The sequence below is a fragment of the Postia placenta genome (genome assembly GCF_002117355.1).
Source record: "Postia placenta MAD-698-R-SB12 unplaced genomic scaffold POSPLAscaffold_4, whole genome shotgun sequence".
NCBI lineage: Eukaryota > Fungi > Basidiomycota > Agaricomycetes > Polyporales > Adustoporiaceae > Rhodonia > Rhodonia placenta.
The window spans coordinates 2,216,599-2,232,706 of NW_020169835.1; the positions used below are offsets into that span (position 1 = coordinate 2,216,599).

At 54.7% G+C, this 16,108-nt stretch overlaps 5 protein-coding genes across 5 annotated transcripts; 4 read left to right on the forward strand and 1 right to left on the reverse strand.

The window, feature by feature from the left end:
• Positions 1-145: 145 nt before the first annotated feature.
• On the forward strand, positions 146-1,363 carry POSPLADRAFT_1045527 (hypothetical protein; the record flags this gene model as incomplete). Its single annotated transcript, XM_024478783.1, has 3 exons — positions 146-179; positions 312-1,270; positions 1,337-1,363. 3 exons carry the CDS (start codon positions 146-148, stop codon positions 1,361-1,363), a joined length of 1,020 nt encoding a protein of 339 aa, XP_024341290.1.
• Positions 1,364-1,859: 496 nt separating this feature from the next.
• On the forward strand, positions 1,860-4,377 carry POSPLADRAFT_1180127 (hypothetical protein). Its single transcript, XM_024488731.1, has 12 exons — positions 1,860-2,074; positions 2,129-2,346; positions 2,411-2,706; positions 2,766-2,838; positions 2,907-2,996; positions 3,061-3,209; positions 3,288-3,381; positions 3,434-3,516; positions 3,580-3,659; positions 3,723-3,738; positions 3,792-3,970; positions 4,036-4,377. The coding sequence occupies exons 1-12, from the start codon at positions 1,874-1,876 to the stop codon at positions 4,069-4,071; spliced, it is 1,515 nt and encodes a 504-aa protein (XP_024341291.1). The 5' UTR covers positions 1,860-1,873; the 3' UTR covers positions 4,072-4,377.
• A 110-nt stretch (positions 4,378-4,487) lies between these two features.
• Positions 4,488-5,627, reverse strand: POSPLADRAFT_1138087 (hypothetical protein; the record flags this gene model as incomplete). The annotated part of the gene is made up of 4 exons (XM_024484871.1): positions 4,488-5,171; positions 5,225-5,303; positions 5,347-5,487; positions 5,554-5,627. 4 exons carry the CDS (start codon positions 5,625-5,627, stop codon positions 4,488-4,490), a joined length of 978 nt encoding a protein of 325 aa, XP_024341292.1.
• Positions 5,628-6,249: 622 nt separating this feature from the next.
• Positions 6,250-12,267, forward strand: POSPLADRAFT_1045530 (hypothetical protein; the record flags this gene model as incomplete). Its single annotated transcript, XM_024478784.1, has 8 exons — positions 6,250-6,260; positions 6,833-7,222; positions 7,276-7,415; positions 7,468-8,403; positions 8,456-8,693; positions 8,747-11,479; positions 11,545-11,716; positions 11,779-12,267. 8 exons carry the CDS (start codon positions 6,250-6,252, stop codon positions 12,265-12,267), a joined length of 5,109 nt encoding a protein of 1,702 aa, XP_024341293.1.
• Positions 12,268-12,795: 528 nt separating this feature from the next.
• POSPLADRAFT_1073928 (hypothetical protein) lies at positions 12,796-15,809 on the forward strand (the record flags this gene model as incomplete). Its single annotated transcript, XM_024482653.1, has 6 exons — positions 12,796-12,872; positions 12,930-13,061; positions 13,158-13,980; positions 14,031-14,318; positions 14,374-14,709; positions 14,769-15,809. 6 exons carry the CDS (start codon positions 12,796-12,798, stop codon positions 15,363-15,365), a joined length of 2,253 nt encoding a protein of 750 aa, XP_024341294.1. The 3' UTR covers positions 15,366-15,809.
• Positions 15,810-16,108: the final 299 nt, after the last annotated feature.

The following is a 16,108-nucleotide window of genomic DNA, read 5'->3' on the forward strand; positions in this document are numbered from 1 at the left end:
TAGTGATGCTCAGAATCTTCTCGGCCAAGATAGATAGTCGACCACATGTAACTTATCAGTACAAGGTCATGTTGAACAAACCCTCCCGTTTTAGCTATCTCCTTATCTTGACCGAAGCAGTCTATGAGGACCCACAGCAACAAACATGGTTAAAGAGACCACTGCCCTCTTGTACCGCAGTCTGTCGTCCTCTCATTATCACACCCACTCGGAGTGGAGTACATAGAAACCGTCCCCCTCCCCCAACAATCAGTATGTCGAGTTCGATACCGTTCATTGTAATGAGCGTGATGCTTATACATCAGTACTAGTGACGAAATACGGAAGAGACGATGTCAATGATGTCGGACCTACCCTTGATGCCCGCAACGCATCATCTCCGTTCGACAAGCCTACCGCGGACATCATTTTACGCTCGTCAGACCTCATCGACTTCTATGTGCGAAAGGCCATCCTTGCGGAGGCCTCTACGTCCTTTGATAGATTGTTTCGTTTGCCCCCGCCTTCTGGGGCCAATCATGGTCAGAGGGAACATAGGAACGGCATACCTGTCATCACCATGGACGAAGACAGCGAGACGTTAGACCTCTTGTTGCGTATATGCTACCCAGGTCGCACCCCGAGCATCATCATCGACAACCTGCATCGTCTCATGATTGCGGCAGCAAAACATTCAATGGATGCCGTTGTCGAAGTCGCCAAAGATCGCATGCACGCCCTTGCCACCGAGTCGCCGTTGCGCGTCTACGCCATTGCTCTGCTATGCGGTCTAAAGGAGGAAGCAAAGTTCGCGGCCAGGTGTTCTCTCGCACATTCTGTACGCCGCGTGTATGCACCAGAATTCGAAGAACTTACCGCGGGTGCATACTATCGTCTCTTGGATTACCACATGCGGTGTAGTGACGCGATAACGCCGCTTGTGGACGCTGTGGGCACTCCAAGCTATGGCAAGTCGATGGATCGTGCTTGGGTGTTCGTAGGCAACGCAAACCATCCCGGTTCAGCTTGCGCACGAACAAAGTCGTTCTGCATTATCGACGCGTCCGGAGGCCAGAAATCGCATCGTGCGACAGCGTGGTGGTGGAATCACTTGGCAAAGCTTAAACAAGCGACCGAAGGGAGACCTAGTGGACAAGCCGTCCTCGAGACTGGCGTGGACGATGTCGTAGAGGAAGCATCAGTTTGCAACATTTGCAGGGTATCGGTCGCTGCAGATATGAGAGCGTTCAACGAGTTTATTGCAGCCGAGATTGACGAGGCAACATCTCAGGTGTGTCCTGCGCGGTTTTGCCTCAGTACTGTTAGGACTGAACGCCTCGCTGACCACTTTCTCCAGCTTGAATTGGATATATTGGACCTGTAGTTGCGAAGGTCAGACTAGGATGGTTTGGAATTGGAAGGGCTGTACTTGAGTCTTGCGTATGAAGTATTGTTCGATTGTATTAATATCTCCTACTCTCGATTGCGACTGGATCTATAAACACGGACAACTAGCCTGCAAGGGTTCCAAGGGAGTACTTATCTCGGCGCATTATCTGCTCTCAGGAGACTGGAATATATCCCAACAAGGTTTGAGTCCGGCGTGATGTCGGAGATGCTGGATATGGCAATGGTCCGAGCTATAAGAACAGCTCATTCTTACCCTCAGAAGTGAGACATGTGTCTCCTACGCAGATGTCAGGTGCAGCATAGATGTAGGCAAGAATTGGCGAAGTTCGTTCACGTCGGCGCTCCGTCTCATCGGAGGCTCGTGGCACCCTTTTATATTCGGTAGCAGTCAGACAAATCCCTTGATCGTCCTGTCAGTCGACAGTCGTACTCAAGTCGATTCTATACTTCGCCCCAGTGGTGGTGTTGCTCCACTGTCAGCAAAATGTCTGTCGTCGATGTCCAAGCTGGTTGCTTTCGGAACCTGCTATCGTTCTCGTTTCGCAAGAAGCGCTCAGAGCGAGAGAAGAACGATGTCCCAACGAAGTCCGCGAGGCGGCCAACAGAGCTACCCGTCGTTCAAGTGCCCGAGGCCAAGCTAGAGGAGAGCGAGCGCCCCGGGTTATCCGTGAAAGAAGGGGAATTGGTGAGCAGCCATGCAAGTTGCGAAGTTCTGAAGAAACCAATAACTCGCCGACAGCCCCCTTATGCTAATGCCGGGTTTTTCTGCGCACATTCCAACGCTCAAGCGTATGCGGACCTTGTCAAACCTCCAGCATATAGCTCATGCGAATTGGGCGAATACTTCCGCCCTGAGGTTCTGGAAACCATCGAGGACACGCTCGAGAAGCTGAACCCTGCGCTCCGCGAGCTCAGCCTTGACATCCTCCACCACCCTGAGATCCAATGGGAGGAGAAGTGCGTTTGAATTGTCTCTCAGTCCTGCCAAATGCTTACAGGCGCGTGTATGCGCACGTTCTAGACGTACACATGATACCCTCACCGCATTCATGTCTTCACATGGCTTCGCGGTCACCCAGCACTATCTCGACCTACCTACCGCATGGCGCGCCGAGTTTACGCACACGTCCTCGAGCAATGCGGATGCGAAGCTACGTGTGATCGGTGTCAATTCGGAGATGGACGCGCTCCCGGGCATTGGGCACGCGTGTGGGCACAACCTCATAGCGATTGCGGGTGTGGGTGTCGCGCTCGCGATCAAGGCAGCGTTGGAGAAGCATAACGTACCAGGTAAAGTTGTTTTGCTCGGAACACCCGGTGAGTTCCTCTTCGTTAGAGCGCATAGGAGCATGCGCTGAGGACCGATCACTCAATAGCTGAGGAAGGAGGTGGCGGGAAGATCAATCTACTAGATGGTGGTGCATATGAGGAGATGGACGCATGTCTCATGTACGTCTGCGCTCGCCATCGGGTTATCTATTCAAGATAGATGTTCTGATAGACCAGTACTTTCGTAGGTGTCATCCATCCCCTGGACCACCAAATTACGTTTCCATCGGCCCTTCCCTTGCCTGCCAGCCACTCGAAATTGAATTCTTTGGTCACGGGTGAGTAGATATGCTAGGACAGTCTTAGCTCAATCCGTCTTGATTCCTGATTTGGCGAGCGTAGGGCACATGCAGCTTGGGCACCCTGGGAGGCACAGAATGCGCTCGACGCAGCGTTCCTGGCATATTCGAGTGTGTCTGTGCTCCGGCAACAGATCAAGCCTACGCACCGGGTGCACGGCATCGTCAGTGGGAAGGATTGGGCGCCGAATGGTGAGTACGCAACATCAATTCTATTTCACATCAGCCTTTGGAACGACGCTTACTACGCCAATGTCCATTCTCTTTCAGTGATTCCCGACTATGCTAAGATGCACTGGATTGTCCGGGCGCCCACTTGGGCTGAGCTTGTCGCACTGCGGGAGCGTGTCAAAGCCTGTTTCGAGTAAGCTATGAGTTTCTTCGGATGATGTTTATGCTCACACATTGCATTGTAGGGCTGCAGCACATGCCACGGGCTGCAAGCTTACCCTGAAGGCTGGTCCCGGGTATTATGACCTGAGACAGAACACGCCCCTGGGTGCGTTCGGTATTGTTTCGGTTTGCATGACACTCATGCAGCAAATGTTTGCGTCGAATGCAGGCGAGGAGTTTGCTAAGGTAGTGAAGGACTTCGGTGTCAATGCTCAATTTGATGAGGGTATGGCGGCTTCGACGGACTTTGTGCGTACCTTTCTATCCATAACGCCGATATGCCCGATGCTGAATTTGTACGACTTGATATAGGGCAACGTCACTTACGGTTAGCAATTTTCTCCCGTGTCCGGCTGAGGGCACGTACTGACCGCCGGGTAGCTCTGCCGTCTCTTCATCCCTGCCACACCATCCCCACTAAGCCGAACGGTGCGAACCACACTCCGCAGTTCACCGAAGCCGCGGGCACGCCGGAGGCACATGCGAAGACCATTACAGTTATGAAGGGTCTCGCTGCAACAGGCTTCCGCATACTAGCGGATGGCGAATTCACCGCACAGGTAAGGGTTGAAGTACTTAACATTTCAGTAGTCGCTAATAGACGTGATCTTTCCGTAACGTGTAGGTGAAGAAGGCCTGGGAGGAGCAGATGATCGAATGATATACACGTGCAGCGTCAGCGACTTGATAACCCTTGCACTATATGGAGCAGAAGGGATGCCCAAGATTTATTCTGAGGATTCTCGGAGGTGGTGGCGTCAAGGAATATCATACATACGTGCAGAGACGACGACACTTTGGCCGCGGAGGGATGATGCCATTCATTGTCCCTTGAAAAATCAAATGCAATTTCATTCGGGGCACGTAGGATTACGACATCTTGAGTCACGAAAGTTCTTCAATGAAAGCATAGTACAGCAGGAAGAGTGTTTTACTGTAGGTGCGACTATATTTTACATTTGGTGTTACAACTTGATGGTATCCATTAGTACACCGATGATGCTCCCGCCACCTGGTCAAACATTGTTCTGATGGAGTTCAATCTCTGATTAAATATCACACTTACGAACAGTACACTCACGGGAACGCTGGTGTGTTATCTGTCGACGGTAGGAAACCACCCAATTGCCAATCGTAGTCGGCCTGCGGCTGGTATATGTTGCCCGCGTCAGCAACGGGTGGGCTGTACGCGGCCTTCATGTTCCAGGGCATCTGCTCTGTATACCCGTTGGAAAAGTGCTGCAGGAACGTCGGCGTCGTCGGCGAGATGCTCGATTCGATGGATGACGGTGAATTCTGAGGGGTATAGTTTAATTGCTCCGTCTGTCCTGATGAGATCTCATGGGGTGCTCCGAGGAATGCGAAGGCTTGGTCCTCGGTCTGGTACATGGGCTGGTGGCCACTGAGGACTCCGGCCTCCCATGTTGTATGCTCATGTTGTACAGGAGCAGCCGCTTCGGCATACGAGGCCGGGTCTACCCAATGCTGGCCGCTGTATTGGTAATGGTGTACAGGCTGGACAACGAGTGGCTGCTCCATCTGAGGACAGACCGAGATCGGTACTTCAGATGAGCACGCGTGCTGTGCCGCTGACGAGCGTGATTCTGGTTCGTAAGGAGACGTGGCTGGTATCTCTGACGCTGCTGGGGGTGGTTTGCGCTTAGGTAGCGGTTTCCGTAGTCGCGTTGCATAGGGTTTCGCCAACTTTCTGAATGCCCGCTGCTGGGCTTCCTTGGCCTTCTTTGTCTTTTGCTTGTAGTACTGTAGACGCTTACTTTAGGTTACTCATCTTATATAGCTGGACAAGTACTAACATCGAGATATGTGTTCAGGTCATCATAGTCAGATCCTTCGCGGTTTCCCTCAAAGAAAACCCAGAACGTGCACCACCACCTGATACGATGGTCAGCCACGCGCACGTCGATGAGGTATTGACTGTGCTGACTCGTAAAGAAGACCCTGTGGCGTTAAGATGGGAGGTTTGTATCCTTTTGGAAGGCGAGCCTCCTTGAGGAGGGCATGCGCTGTGGCGACATATCCGCGCTTGGCAAGATATTCATATATGTATGCATTAAACCTATAGACAATGTGTAGGAGCAGTCAATGAGACTCATCGACATAAGGCGAGCATAACGGATCGTACATTACTTCGCCATCCCAAGGTGTTGATGGGCGTTCGGGCCACTCACAAGGGTCCAAACCTATATTTGTGGCCATTGTTGCCGAAGTCATGTGTAACGCGTGCCCGAGGCGTGTAGGTGTGATTGAAAGGCGAGTTCCTCAGCGATACTGGGGAAGTAGGTCAACTGGATCGAAGAAAGGAGGACAACCCAGAATGCGTGGTATGAAAGGACTTATTGGCTGCCACTCGGGTGCATGTCCGAAGTGAAAGATTCCAAACCGAACTTCCCGGACCCAGTGGCCATAAACCGTAACAGTCACGGACATTTGTTACGTTTCTTTTGCTAGTCAAGATCGTGCATCGGGAAGAGACAATGCAAAACGGGAACTGCCGCGTTCTAGAGCACAACACTTTCTCCGCGGCATCCCATGACTTCTCTCTGGAACAAGGGGCCAGACAACCCTGGCAACACTCGGGTTTTCTGGTCTCTAGCACTCTTGATTCTTGATCATCTTCAACGGACACAAACAGATACGGTGAGCCATCAAAGCAAGTGCAATAGAGGCTCGGGAGGAGGAACCTGCAATGCCTATGCAGCACGATAAAACAGCGAATAACGACCTAGCGCGAACCCGATTCAATGAAGTCATACGCAGCGAAGGCAAGACTCACAGATCAATAATTTGAGAGCAAATCAAGCCCGGTGGATGCTGATAAATGTCGGATCTGTGGGCTCGATCCAAGTGAGATGCTTGTTTCGAACGTCACCTCCGAGCTGCCACCCAGGATCCTTGTTCGTTATACGGGAAACATTGTATATTTCCATCTTTTATCTATCGAGTACTTGTCTAGTGTACTTTTTGTGGTGAAACCAAATACCGTGGAGTACGTGAAGAATACAAACATAGAGACCGACCTTGCATAACGATGTTTAATGATATATCGTTGGACAGATTGGCGGCCCGACACACACAAAAAATATTGAGCATTCAGAAGAATGTCTTTGTTTCTGGCCTGTGAGCACTGGACAACTCGAGGGTAAGTAGCTTGATGCTTAGTACCAGTAGGAGTACATTATTATGTTGCCGCCCCCACCACGTGACACGACACATAATACCTTCCCAATGAGGAAATTCCCGACACGCGTGTGGCGCATCCTTGTCCTGCGCGTCATTCGGTGGTCTTCAGCTTTATGCGCTGAGTCTCCCATACTTTACGACATTCTACGACCCCAATGCTCGACGGAACACGGTATGCTATCTACATTCTCACCGAGGAATGCTTGTTCATAAGTCTCTAGCCTCCGTCAATCGTGGTACGCATCGCTTGATGATGCACAGTCGCATTTCCGCCAACTGCTTTCTTCGTATTCTTCGCCGGAATGGAAGCGAATAGCAATTCCAAGTGATACAAGCACGAAGGGCAAAGCTCGTGCATCTACTGTACCGGAACTCGTGGACGTCATCCTACATCGCAAAGCAACTAAGACTGGCGAGAGTGTCTACAGAGCAATTCTCGATGTACCCGCGGCCGACACGTCCTTATCTCTTGATTGGTGGAAGGCTGTACTGGATACTCCAGAGCTGAGGAAGGAGTGGGATCCTGCGGTTGAAAGTACGCAAACAATTGAGATGCTTGATCCCACAACCAGAGTGTCGAAGGTCAACTTCACTCTTGGATGGCCCGCCAAGTATGTTCACCCATATTTACCTTCCTCCAAGGATATCTGACTCTCCGAACAAGCCCCAGGGATGCTGTGACCGTCTCACGCACATTTAACGATAATACCACTCTCATCTACATCTCGACGTCTCTTCCTCGCTCTCCTGATGAGCCTGCATTTCTGCGACCTTCCCCGCCGTACGTGCGCTCCGAGGTATCTTGTGAGAGACTTGTTCTTTTGTGATTTATCTCGTTTCTGACCTGTGCGGGTAGTATTCGCATGGTGTGTCCAGTATATTGGGGAGCAATCGTCGTCACCCAAGCACGGCCCGAGGCTACGTATTACGTGTTTCTGGCAACATAACCTCAAGGCACTCTGGACGTTCAATACAACTGCCAGCTTTGCTCAGCAACTTTGTTCGATGATGGTTGGGCTCTACAAGTGTGTGAGCCAGCGAGGTGCGCGCATACCACAGCTGGCAGGCTACGGAAACGGAGTATCGATCGAACGTATGCGCTTTGAGATTGACCGGGAAGCGCTCACGCTTGATTATTCAATCGTCCCGGAAGACGAGGATCATGCACCACACACGACAGAACAAGGCCTTGACGAGCTGCATGCAATTCGTGAATATAGACGACTCACACGCTCTATCGAGTGTGTTCTACCAGTATCAGTGGGTTGGGATATCCAGATTTCCACCAAGGCATCCTCGGAGCAAGTCGCGCAGCTCCCGTGGACGACGCATGTAACGAGAAGTGCGTTTGGGTCGCCAGGATCGAGTCCGACGTCCAGCGATGGTGACCAGGTGGTATTCGGTGTCAAACACTCATCGCTGCCCAACGACCACTCGGTCCTGAGAGTTCGAGTTATCATTGAGCTCTCCGGCCCAAGCGGTATCCGCCTCAATGGTATCCCACACCCAGTAGAGAAAGTGGAGGAGCGTGATCCTCTCTCACATTACATTTCCCAGCAGATGCTGCAGGACGCTTCCAGCACCGCGGACATGAGTTTCAATACTCAGTCTTCTCTGGGCACCATTGCGGAGAGCGCATCTCGATCATCCACGCTCCTCGAGCGACCAGTACTTACGCGACAGCAGACAGAGCGCACAGCAGCAGCTGAGAAGTCCATATTGTCGCGGGTGAAGCGCAATTACATCTATTTCTCGTCTCTTTTGCAGGAACCAGAAGCGAAGTGGAGACGAAGTGAGTGCAGCATTGCTGTAGTTCTCGTAATTGCATCCTCATTCGCCACCAGCCACCGAGGCGCGGGGCGTTTCCATAGCGCAGCTAGACTCCATCGACCCAACGCTGGTCGTGTATCGTGCGGAAGCGACCTTTGTTGGGCTGGGGTTGTGGGACCTGTACGCCGCCATTGTGACACCTGGCGCACGGGCGTACTGGGATCGACTGTACGACGACAGTATATTGCTTGAACATGTCAATGAACTGACGGAGCTATGGCACTTCAAGACGAAGCCTGCCTGGCCGGTCACGTACGTCATACTTAAGTGTTCTGCATGACACTGTCTGAGTGCTTGCGACTTAGTGGACGCGATGCGGTCGTGTTGAAGACAGTGTACAAGTCACCGTCTACGATACACGTCTTCGCGTTCTCTGCGGACGACCCAAACTTGTTTGCAAACATTCCATCACCGGACCCCAGTGTCATCCGGACACAAATCGATCTGCAGGGATGGGCGATTGAGGCGCTTTCCCCGACAACAACACAGCTCACGTTGCTTGAGCAGTCCGATCCAAAGGGATGGTCGAACAAGGCGTCAATACCCCAGCAGATGGTCACAGCAGTCGCAGGTGTTGGGGAGTTTGCTATCAAGTGTGGCGGTCCAACCATCGTCACACGCTTGGAGGGCGCGAAGATAACTCAGATGCGGTACGACCACGACCGAGGGAACTTCCGCGTAGAGTACGAGACGTGCTCAAGCCGCCGGTCTTCTCCTGTGCAGGGTAATGAAGAAACTACGCCAGTGTCTCCCACATCACCTGGCCTGCCTATCATCGAATGCGAACTGCGATGCGATCTGGACAACTGGGCATCATCTCTGGATATTGTTGTCGATCCACCGCCACACACAATCTCGTGTCTCCGCCGGCACCGCTTATCTTCTGGTGGTGGCGGACTTTGGATGACCATCACGCACGATGCGGTCTTTACGGGAGAAGAGCGTCTGCAGATCATCGTGAGGAGGGGGCCAATGGGAGTTCCGAAGGAGAAGGGGCTCGTGATGGTCAACGGTGCCAAGGTCGACGTGGATGTCGAGGATATGCCTGAGCGGGAGGTCAAGAACTTACAGAAGCAGAAACGCGTCAAACCCGTACGCGTACCCCTCGACCAGCCGCCTGTCCTAGGCGTCATCCGGCGGAGGAGGGCAGAGTGGAATGCTGATGCAGATACTGAGACAGGGGACAACGAGACGTCCAAGGCGTCGACTCCGGAGGCCGCGGTTCCGGCTACGCCTACGTTCACAACCTCGTTCAACAGGTGGATGAATTTCGCGATTGAGCAGGCTACTGTAACGACACAGCAGGCTGTCGCGGCGATCTCGCCTGCCATGGCCGGTGGTGCTGATGCTTCTCCGTCATCGTCGAAGCCGCCGATGCAATATGCGCTCGAGGCGCTTTCATATCTGCAGAGCATCCACCTCCATCCCAAGTCCGATGGCTGGACGTTGGTCAGCGAGAAAGACTTCCCTGTCCATCGCAAGCTCGACGCGGAGATATCGCCCATAATCCCCGTACACAGGGCCGAGAAGGTCATCGAGGGCGTCTCCGCGGAGGAGGTCGCGTCGGTCCTGACGAGCAACGACTGCCGCAAGCAGTGGGACACGCGCTTTGACTCTGCGCACGTCTTCGAGGTTTTTGGCGCCGAGGCTCACACCGAGTTCGTGGTCATGAAAGGCGGCTTCCCCTTCCGCGACAGAGGCTTCTACCTCGCATCCCTGCTGGCCAGGGAAACTGTGCCGCCGTCGCCGTCTCGCCGGAGCACGGGGGAATCGGAGCAGACTCAAGATACACGGGCAGCAATCTACTGCGTCTCTGCGTCGTTCTCTCCCGACTCTGTCGCATCATTCTCGCCCTCGAAGTACAATGCCTACTCCCTCCCGGTCGGCCGTGTCTTCGTTGATGGATGGATATTGGAGACACTGGATCCCTATGGTGCTGAGAACTATGCGATACCATCGACGAAATGTACCCGCGTCGTTGCTGTTGACTATGCCGGCTCGATTCCTGCTGCTGTCAACTCGATGATAAACGGGATGCTGCCGAAGTCCATCCTCGCTGTCGAAACTTATGTGAAGAACCTCTCGCCGCCTCCGTTTACCAGAATGCCCTCTGCTGGTGTAATGCTCTCACAAGCTAACGAAGACTCGTTGCAATTCAAGGCGTGGACTTTGAAGCGTCGGGACGCAAACCGGGTGTTGATCTCTACACGGTATAATCCAGGTGACAGGACGTACAAGAGTTCGATGCTCCTGAACAGCTCGACTGTATTATCACCCCGTCGGTCCGCTGCCAACGACAAGAATCCAAAAGCGCGCAGGATGACTATCATTTACTCGCAACCAAAATCCCCTGACGACAGCCAAAGAGAGGGCCGGAGTAGAGAGGCGTCCGTGCCACCGTTACCGTCACCCTCGAATGCAAGCACGTCACCAGAGTCCGGCCGCTCGCAATCCCGCGAGGGTACGCGCTCATCAACGATGTTCACGCCGAGAGGCGAGGTACGGCATCCAACGGATGTCCTCGTGTCGGAGTTGATCGTGGACTCGAAGCTCTATCCGGATGGGTACGACGTCCATGTCACATCACACATCGACAAATCGAAGACGCGGATATCGCTTTCTTCCCCCGTCGGCGAGGCGGCTCCGGAGCACGCGCTTCCCTTCTCGTGCGCCGCGTACACGCTGCCGCCGTCGCCGCTGCACTCTGCGGGCCTGAACACCGACCGCCCGCCGCGGCATTTGCTAAGACTCACGCTGCCCACGGCGCAGTATCAGGTCTCCACAATTCAGGACCCCTTGACAGGTGAAATACACAGCGCTCCGGCGAAGCCGCAATGGCTATTGGATATGGAAGAAGGCCGCGTCGTTCTAGGCGTCGAGATTAAGCCGTCGGCGCCGAGTGGGCGTCCTAGCAAGCGGACTACAATTAACGTCGATGGGAAGGCCGTGGTGGTTCTGAGCGAGAAGGAGTCTTTGACGAGTCTCGGGAGGGATGAATTATTGGATAGCAAGGCGTCCAAAATGGACTTGCTTTCAGGGTGGGTGGGAACCGCTCGAGATGACTGTCATATCATGTGGCAGCAGACTGATCCGGACACTGCAGGTTGTCCAGCGACAGCGATCACTTTCCGGACGAATTTCAAGTGCCCACTGCTGTTGCTGATGATCTGCTGGACGATTCGGCGCTCGCGGCGCCCTCCGTGCCTGTGTCCGAGACGACAAACACGGAGAACACTGCCGCGGCGCAGGAGGCCAGCACAGACACGGGCGATAGTGTGAGCGTCTGGTGCATTCTCGCTGTCAGATGACTGTCACTTAGAAGTTTTCGCCTCGCCAGGTTCCGCAAGTAGTTGTCTCTTCCCCCGAGACGCCAGCAGCTGACTCCGCAACGAGCGGGCTTCTGCGCTTCTTGAATGCCTACCCTAATCCACTGCTGCGCTTTGCAACTCAGTCGCGGCGATCAAGCTCGACTTCGACGCCAGTCCTGTCCGCGGAGCCGCTGCCCCGTCCGCCCGTCGAGGAGGGCCAAGCCAAAGACGTCCCCCCTGTCCCCGAGAGCCAGGGCGGACAGCTGAGCTTGGCACGGACGGCGGTCTCGCACAGGGCGTACCCTCTATCGACAGTCGTTATCATTGCGCTTATCGCGTTCCTGATGGGATCGTTTCTGCGCTCGTTGCTGTCTCCTGCAGACTTTATCTACGTGGTGTCGGACCGCAAGGATCTCGAGGAGATGAACGCGGGGTGGAGGGAGGTCAGGCGGCTGTTGGAGGTGAAGTACATCGTGGGCGGGTGGGATTTCCAGGTTGCTGTTGTGCGGCGACATTGAGAGCTGGAGGTATAATAGTATAGTGTAGTGCTAATATAATAATATGATGGTGTGCTTTCTTGCTATGGCGAGGAGAGCTGTGGCACGGGAACCGCAGACTGCCGCGCTGAGTTTGGTTGGTCCGCCCGATTCCCATCGGGGGCGTCCTCGCGCTTCGGGCTCTGCACTGCGCCAGCCTTCGACCCTCGCTCTTTCCCATCTCAGGCGATACCATCGGCTCTCCTCGTCGTCCTCGACGGCGACCACCCCCCTTTCTGCAGCTGCAAGCCACCAGCTCGCTCGCACACCACACCACCTCGCCATCCTTGCCTACCCCGTGTCATCGCCTCCCGTTCTCGTCCCGCCTCAAGTCTAGCTCAACCACTCTTCGGCACATCAGCCTTCCTTGTCGCCGTCTGGCCAGCAATATCCCCCTCTATCGGAGCCGTGCAAGTAGGATTGCGCGGGCTATCCTTCTCGCTCTCGCTCTGATCTCAGCTCGCTAAGCAGACACTATCTTCGCATCACATCTCGCCCGCAACGCCCGCAATGGCCTCCGGAGGAGATGGTCAGAGTCGGAGCGATGCACCACCATCACCTCCATTGTCGTGGGACGGTGACAGAATGTGCGTGCTCGCCACTTTTACTACAGTAAACTTTCTCTCACCCGTGACGACGGATAGGTTCAACATCTACATCTATGATTATTGCGCGAAGCGGGGATTCACAAAGACGGCGGATGCACTCATGCAAGAAGCAGATATACCGCACGACTCAACACCACCAATAAATGCGAAGCAGGGGCTGTTATTTGAGTGAGTTCTATCGATCGGTCTCTCATGCCCTGTTTCAATAACCTACTATACAAGATGGTGGAGCGTTTTTTGGGTATTATTCACTGCCAAGAGCAGTGGAACAGGGCCGGAAGACGCAATTTTGTATACGCAGGTGCGCCCGCGCCAAAGCGATATCGCGTTCCCGGATTGCACAGTAACGTCTACTTTTCAGCAACAATCACAACGACAGCAAGCAGCGCGAATGCATAGTCAGCAAGTGCCGCGAATGCCGAACGGCGCGATGCGACCTGGCCAGCACCCAGGAGGCGCCCCCATGCCCAACGGCATCACTCAGAATGGCGCTCCGCCAGCACCAGGATCAATACCGAATGGTACCCAGGGCGCGTCGTTTCCGGGAGGAGGGCAGCCGAACGGCGTCGCCGGACCTCCAGGTGCGCCGGGACAGGCACAGCCCCAGAACTTGCAGTTCCCGGGGCAGAGACCGGTGGGTACTCAGCACCGTGCTCCCAATGGTATAGTACATTACCAATCACCAACGATGGCCCATTCGCCACAGAACCCTGGCGCCGTCCCGCAGCAACAGAATGCGGGCCCTGGCTTAGGCCCGATGGGCAATACCCAGCCCTTGACGCAAATCCACTCGCGAGGCGGCATGCTTCCCCCAAACGGACCACAGAACCTGGGCCCTGTACAACACAACCAATACCAGCAACATGGGCGCTCGCCGAGTCAGCCAGGTTCCCCGGCGCAGAATAGCGTCATGCCATCGCCTAGCCCATCTCTGGCCTCGCGCCAGATACAAGGGGGTCTGATGCAACCCGCAGAACACGCATTCCAGAATGAGCTTCTGCGTCTGCCGTCCGATGTCATGCAGCGCCTGCGACAGGAAGCAGGAATTGGCGAAAAGGACCTGTTGTCTATGACAACTGACGAGAGGGTACGAGAATTATATATGAAGAGACTACTAGTGCTCACAACTTCTCGTAGCAACGCTTGGTCAATCTTGTCAAACAGCGGCAAATGCAATCGAAGCCGGGAGGGCCCGGGGCCCCTACACCAACCAACGCAGCCGCAGGCCCATCTGGAATTCACCAGATGCCGCCTCCGCATCAACAACGAAATCCTCCCCTCATGCCGCCCGGGCAGCAAGGAGGACCACAACCCTTACTGCAGTCGCAAGCGCAACAGCAGGCACAGGCGCAACAGGCGCAGGCGCAACAGCAGGCGCAACAACCGCGTGGTGCCAAGCGGAATAGTTCCTCGCCAGGCCAGGAGGTATTTGTCATGGATTTCCAGTCGCCAATGAGCTCCTTGCTGACACCTACGGTAGCAGGAGCGCTTGCCTAATACCGACACTTCACCGCACGAACGAAAACGGATGCGACGAACACCGACGAACACTGACCAGCCACCGTCCCAGGCGCCGCCGATGGTAGCGCTGGCACCTGGTCCTCCGTATTCACATCCTTCGCAACCAGGCGGCCCAGGCGGGCCGCCGATGCCAAACGGCATGATGCGGCCAATAGTAAGCTTTCCTGGACAGCCGGGTATGCATGGGATGAGCGGGAACCCGGGGTTGAACATGTCCATGGGACCATCAATGACTGGGCCACCAGGTGGGATGAGTCCGAGTATGATGCACCCAGGTCAGAACGGCTTGATGAACGTGAGCTTTACTTAACGTACTGTCGCGCTGGTTGCGGTACTGATGACGGGGCACGGCAGTACAAGCAATCGATGCAGAACATACACCGGAGCGCGATTCAACCTGGTAACGTGTACGCACAAGGCGTGCCGGGGGGGCCGGATGGCCAATTCAGCATGGACGGCGGTGCTCAGCGCCCACAAGGCGGACCGTTCCCTGGCGGACCAGGACCTGCAGGCCCAAATAGGATGGGACAGAACAAGACGAACATGCCGCCACCACCCTCCCCGAGCATGCTCTCTGCGAAGGCGAAGGAAGCCGCCGCCGCTTCACCATCAGCGCCGAACGGGCGTGTCGACGTATCGCCACAAAACATCGCCGCGGGTATCGGACAGCAGCCAGGCCCGAGCGGCCCCGCGCAAGGCCCGCCGCCCGTCAATGCCCCACCGACGCCGGGCTCTGGGAACCCTGGTCCTGGCCCGGGGATGGCGAATCCGGGCGTGACGGCGCCGTCGCCGTCGGACATGCTAAACAGCGGACCGCAGGACATGTTTGCGGATGGCTTCGGGCTGGGGATCGGCGACTTTGACCCGTCGATCTTCAGGGCGGAGGGCGCGGACCTCGACTTTGGCGATTGGTTCACCGCGGATGGCGGAGGACTTAGCATCGACAACTGATCGTCATGTGCGAGCGTCGTCCCCGCCGGTCGTTGTGCCTCAGGGTTCGTGCATGGAGTTTCTTGGACGATGGATGGGGCTGGATGGTTTGCTGTTCGTGGTTTCGCCGCCCTTTGCGCTTTCCTGTGCACCGCTGTTATCTTTTCGCCATACATACTTTGGATGTTGCTGATGCCGTTGGTGCTGCCGCCGCTGTGGCTGCAATATTTATGCCAAAAGCCCGCGCTGTTTGCCGGTACGTGCTTCCTGTTCCCTATGCACTCTACATTTTGCGTTCGTGTCCAACCTCGTCTTCTGCTGTCGTGCATCTTCTTTACTTTTTTCGTTTATTTCAGTGTGTTCTGTCGCCGTATATCGTAGCCACATCTCCACCCATGTGTTGTTCTAGTCTGTATTCTGGTAGTCTTGTGTCAGTCCTGGAAGGAATCATTGATGTCTGCTCTAGTCTTCGCCGGTCGGTCACATGCATGACCCCCTAAGTGCATCATTTGTCACTTGCTCGCAATTGCTGGAGCGTGAGAGCCGGATGTAGCACTGTCTCCTGTATACGTTCCGCATTCGCCGGAAGGCTGGATGAGTTGTGGGTGTCCCAGATCGGATCGTGGATCGATCTAGGAACGGAATGAAATGGTCACACTCAGCGACGCTTGGTCTGTTGTATCTTATGATGTTTGACGTGTACTATGCACTGCTAACATGGCAAGAAAGGCACTATATTGCTTAACAATTCTAATTTAACGGTA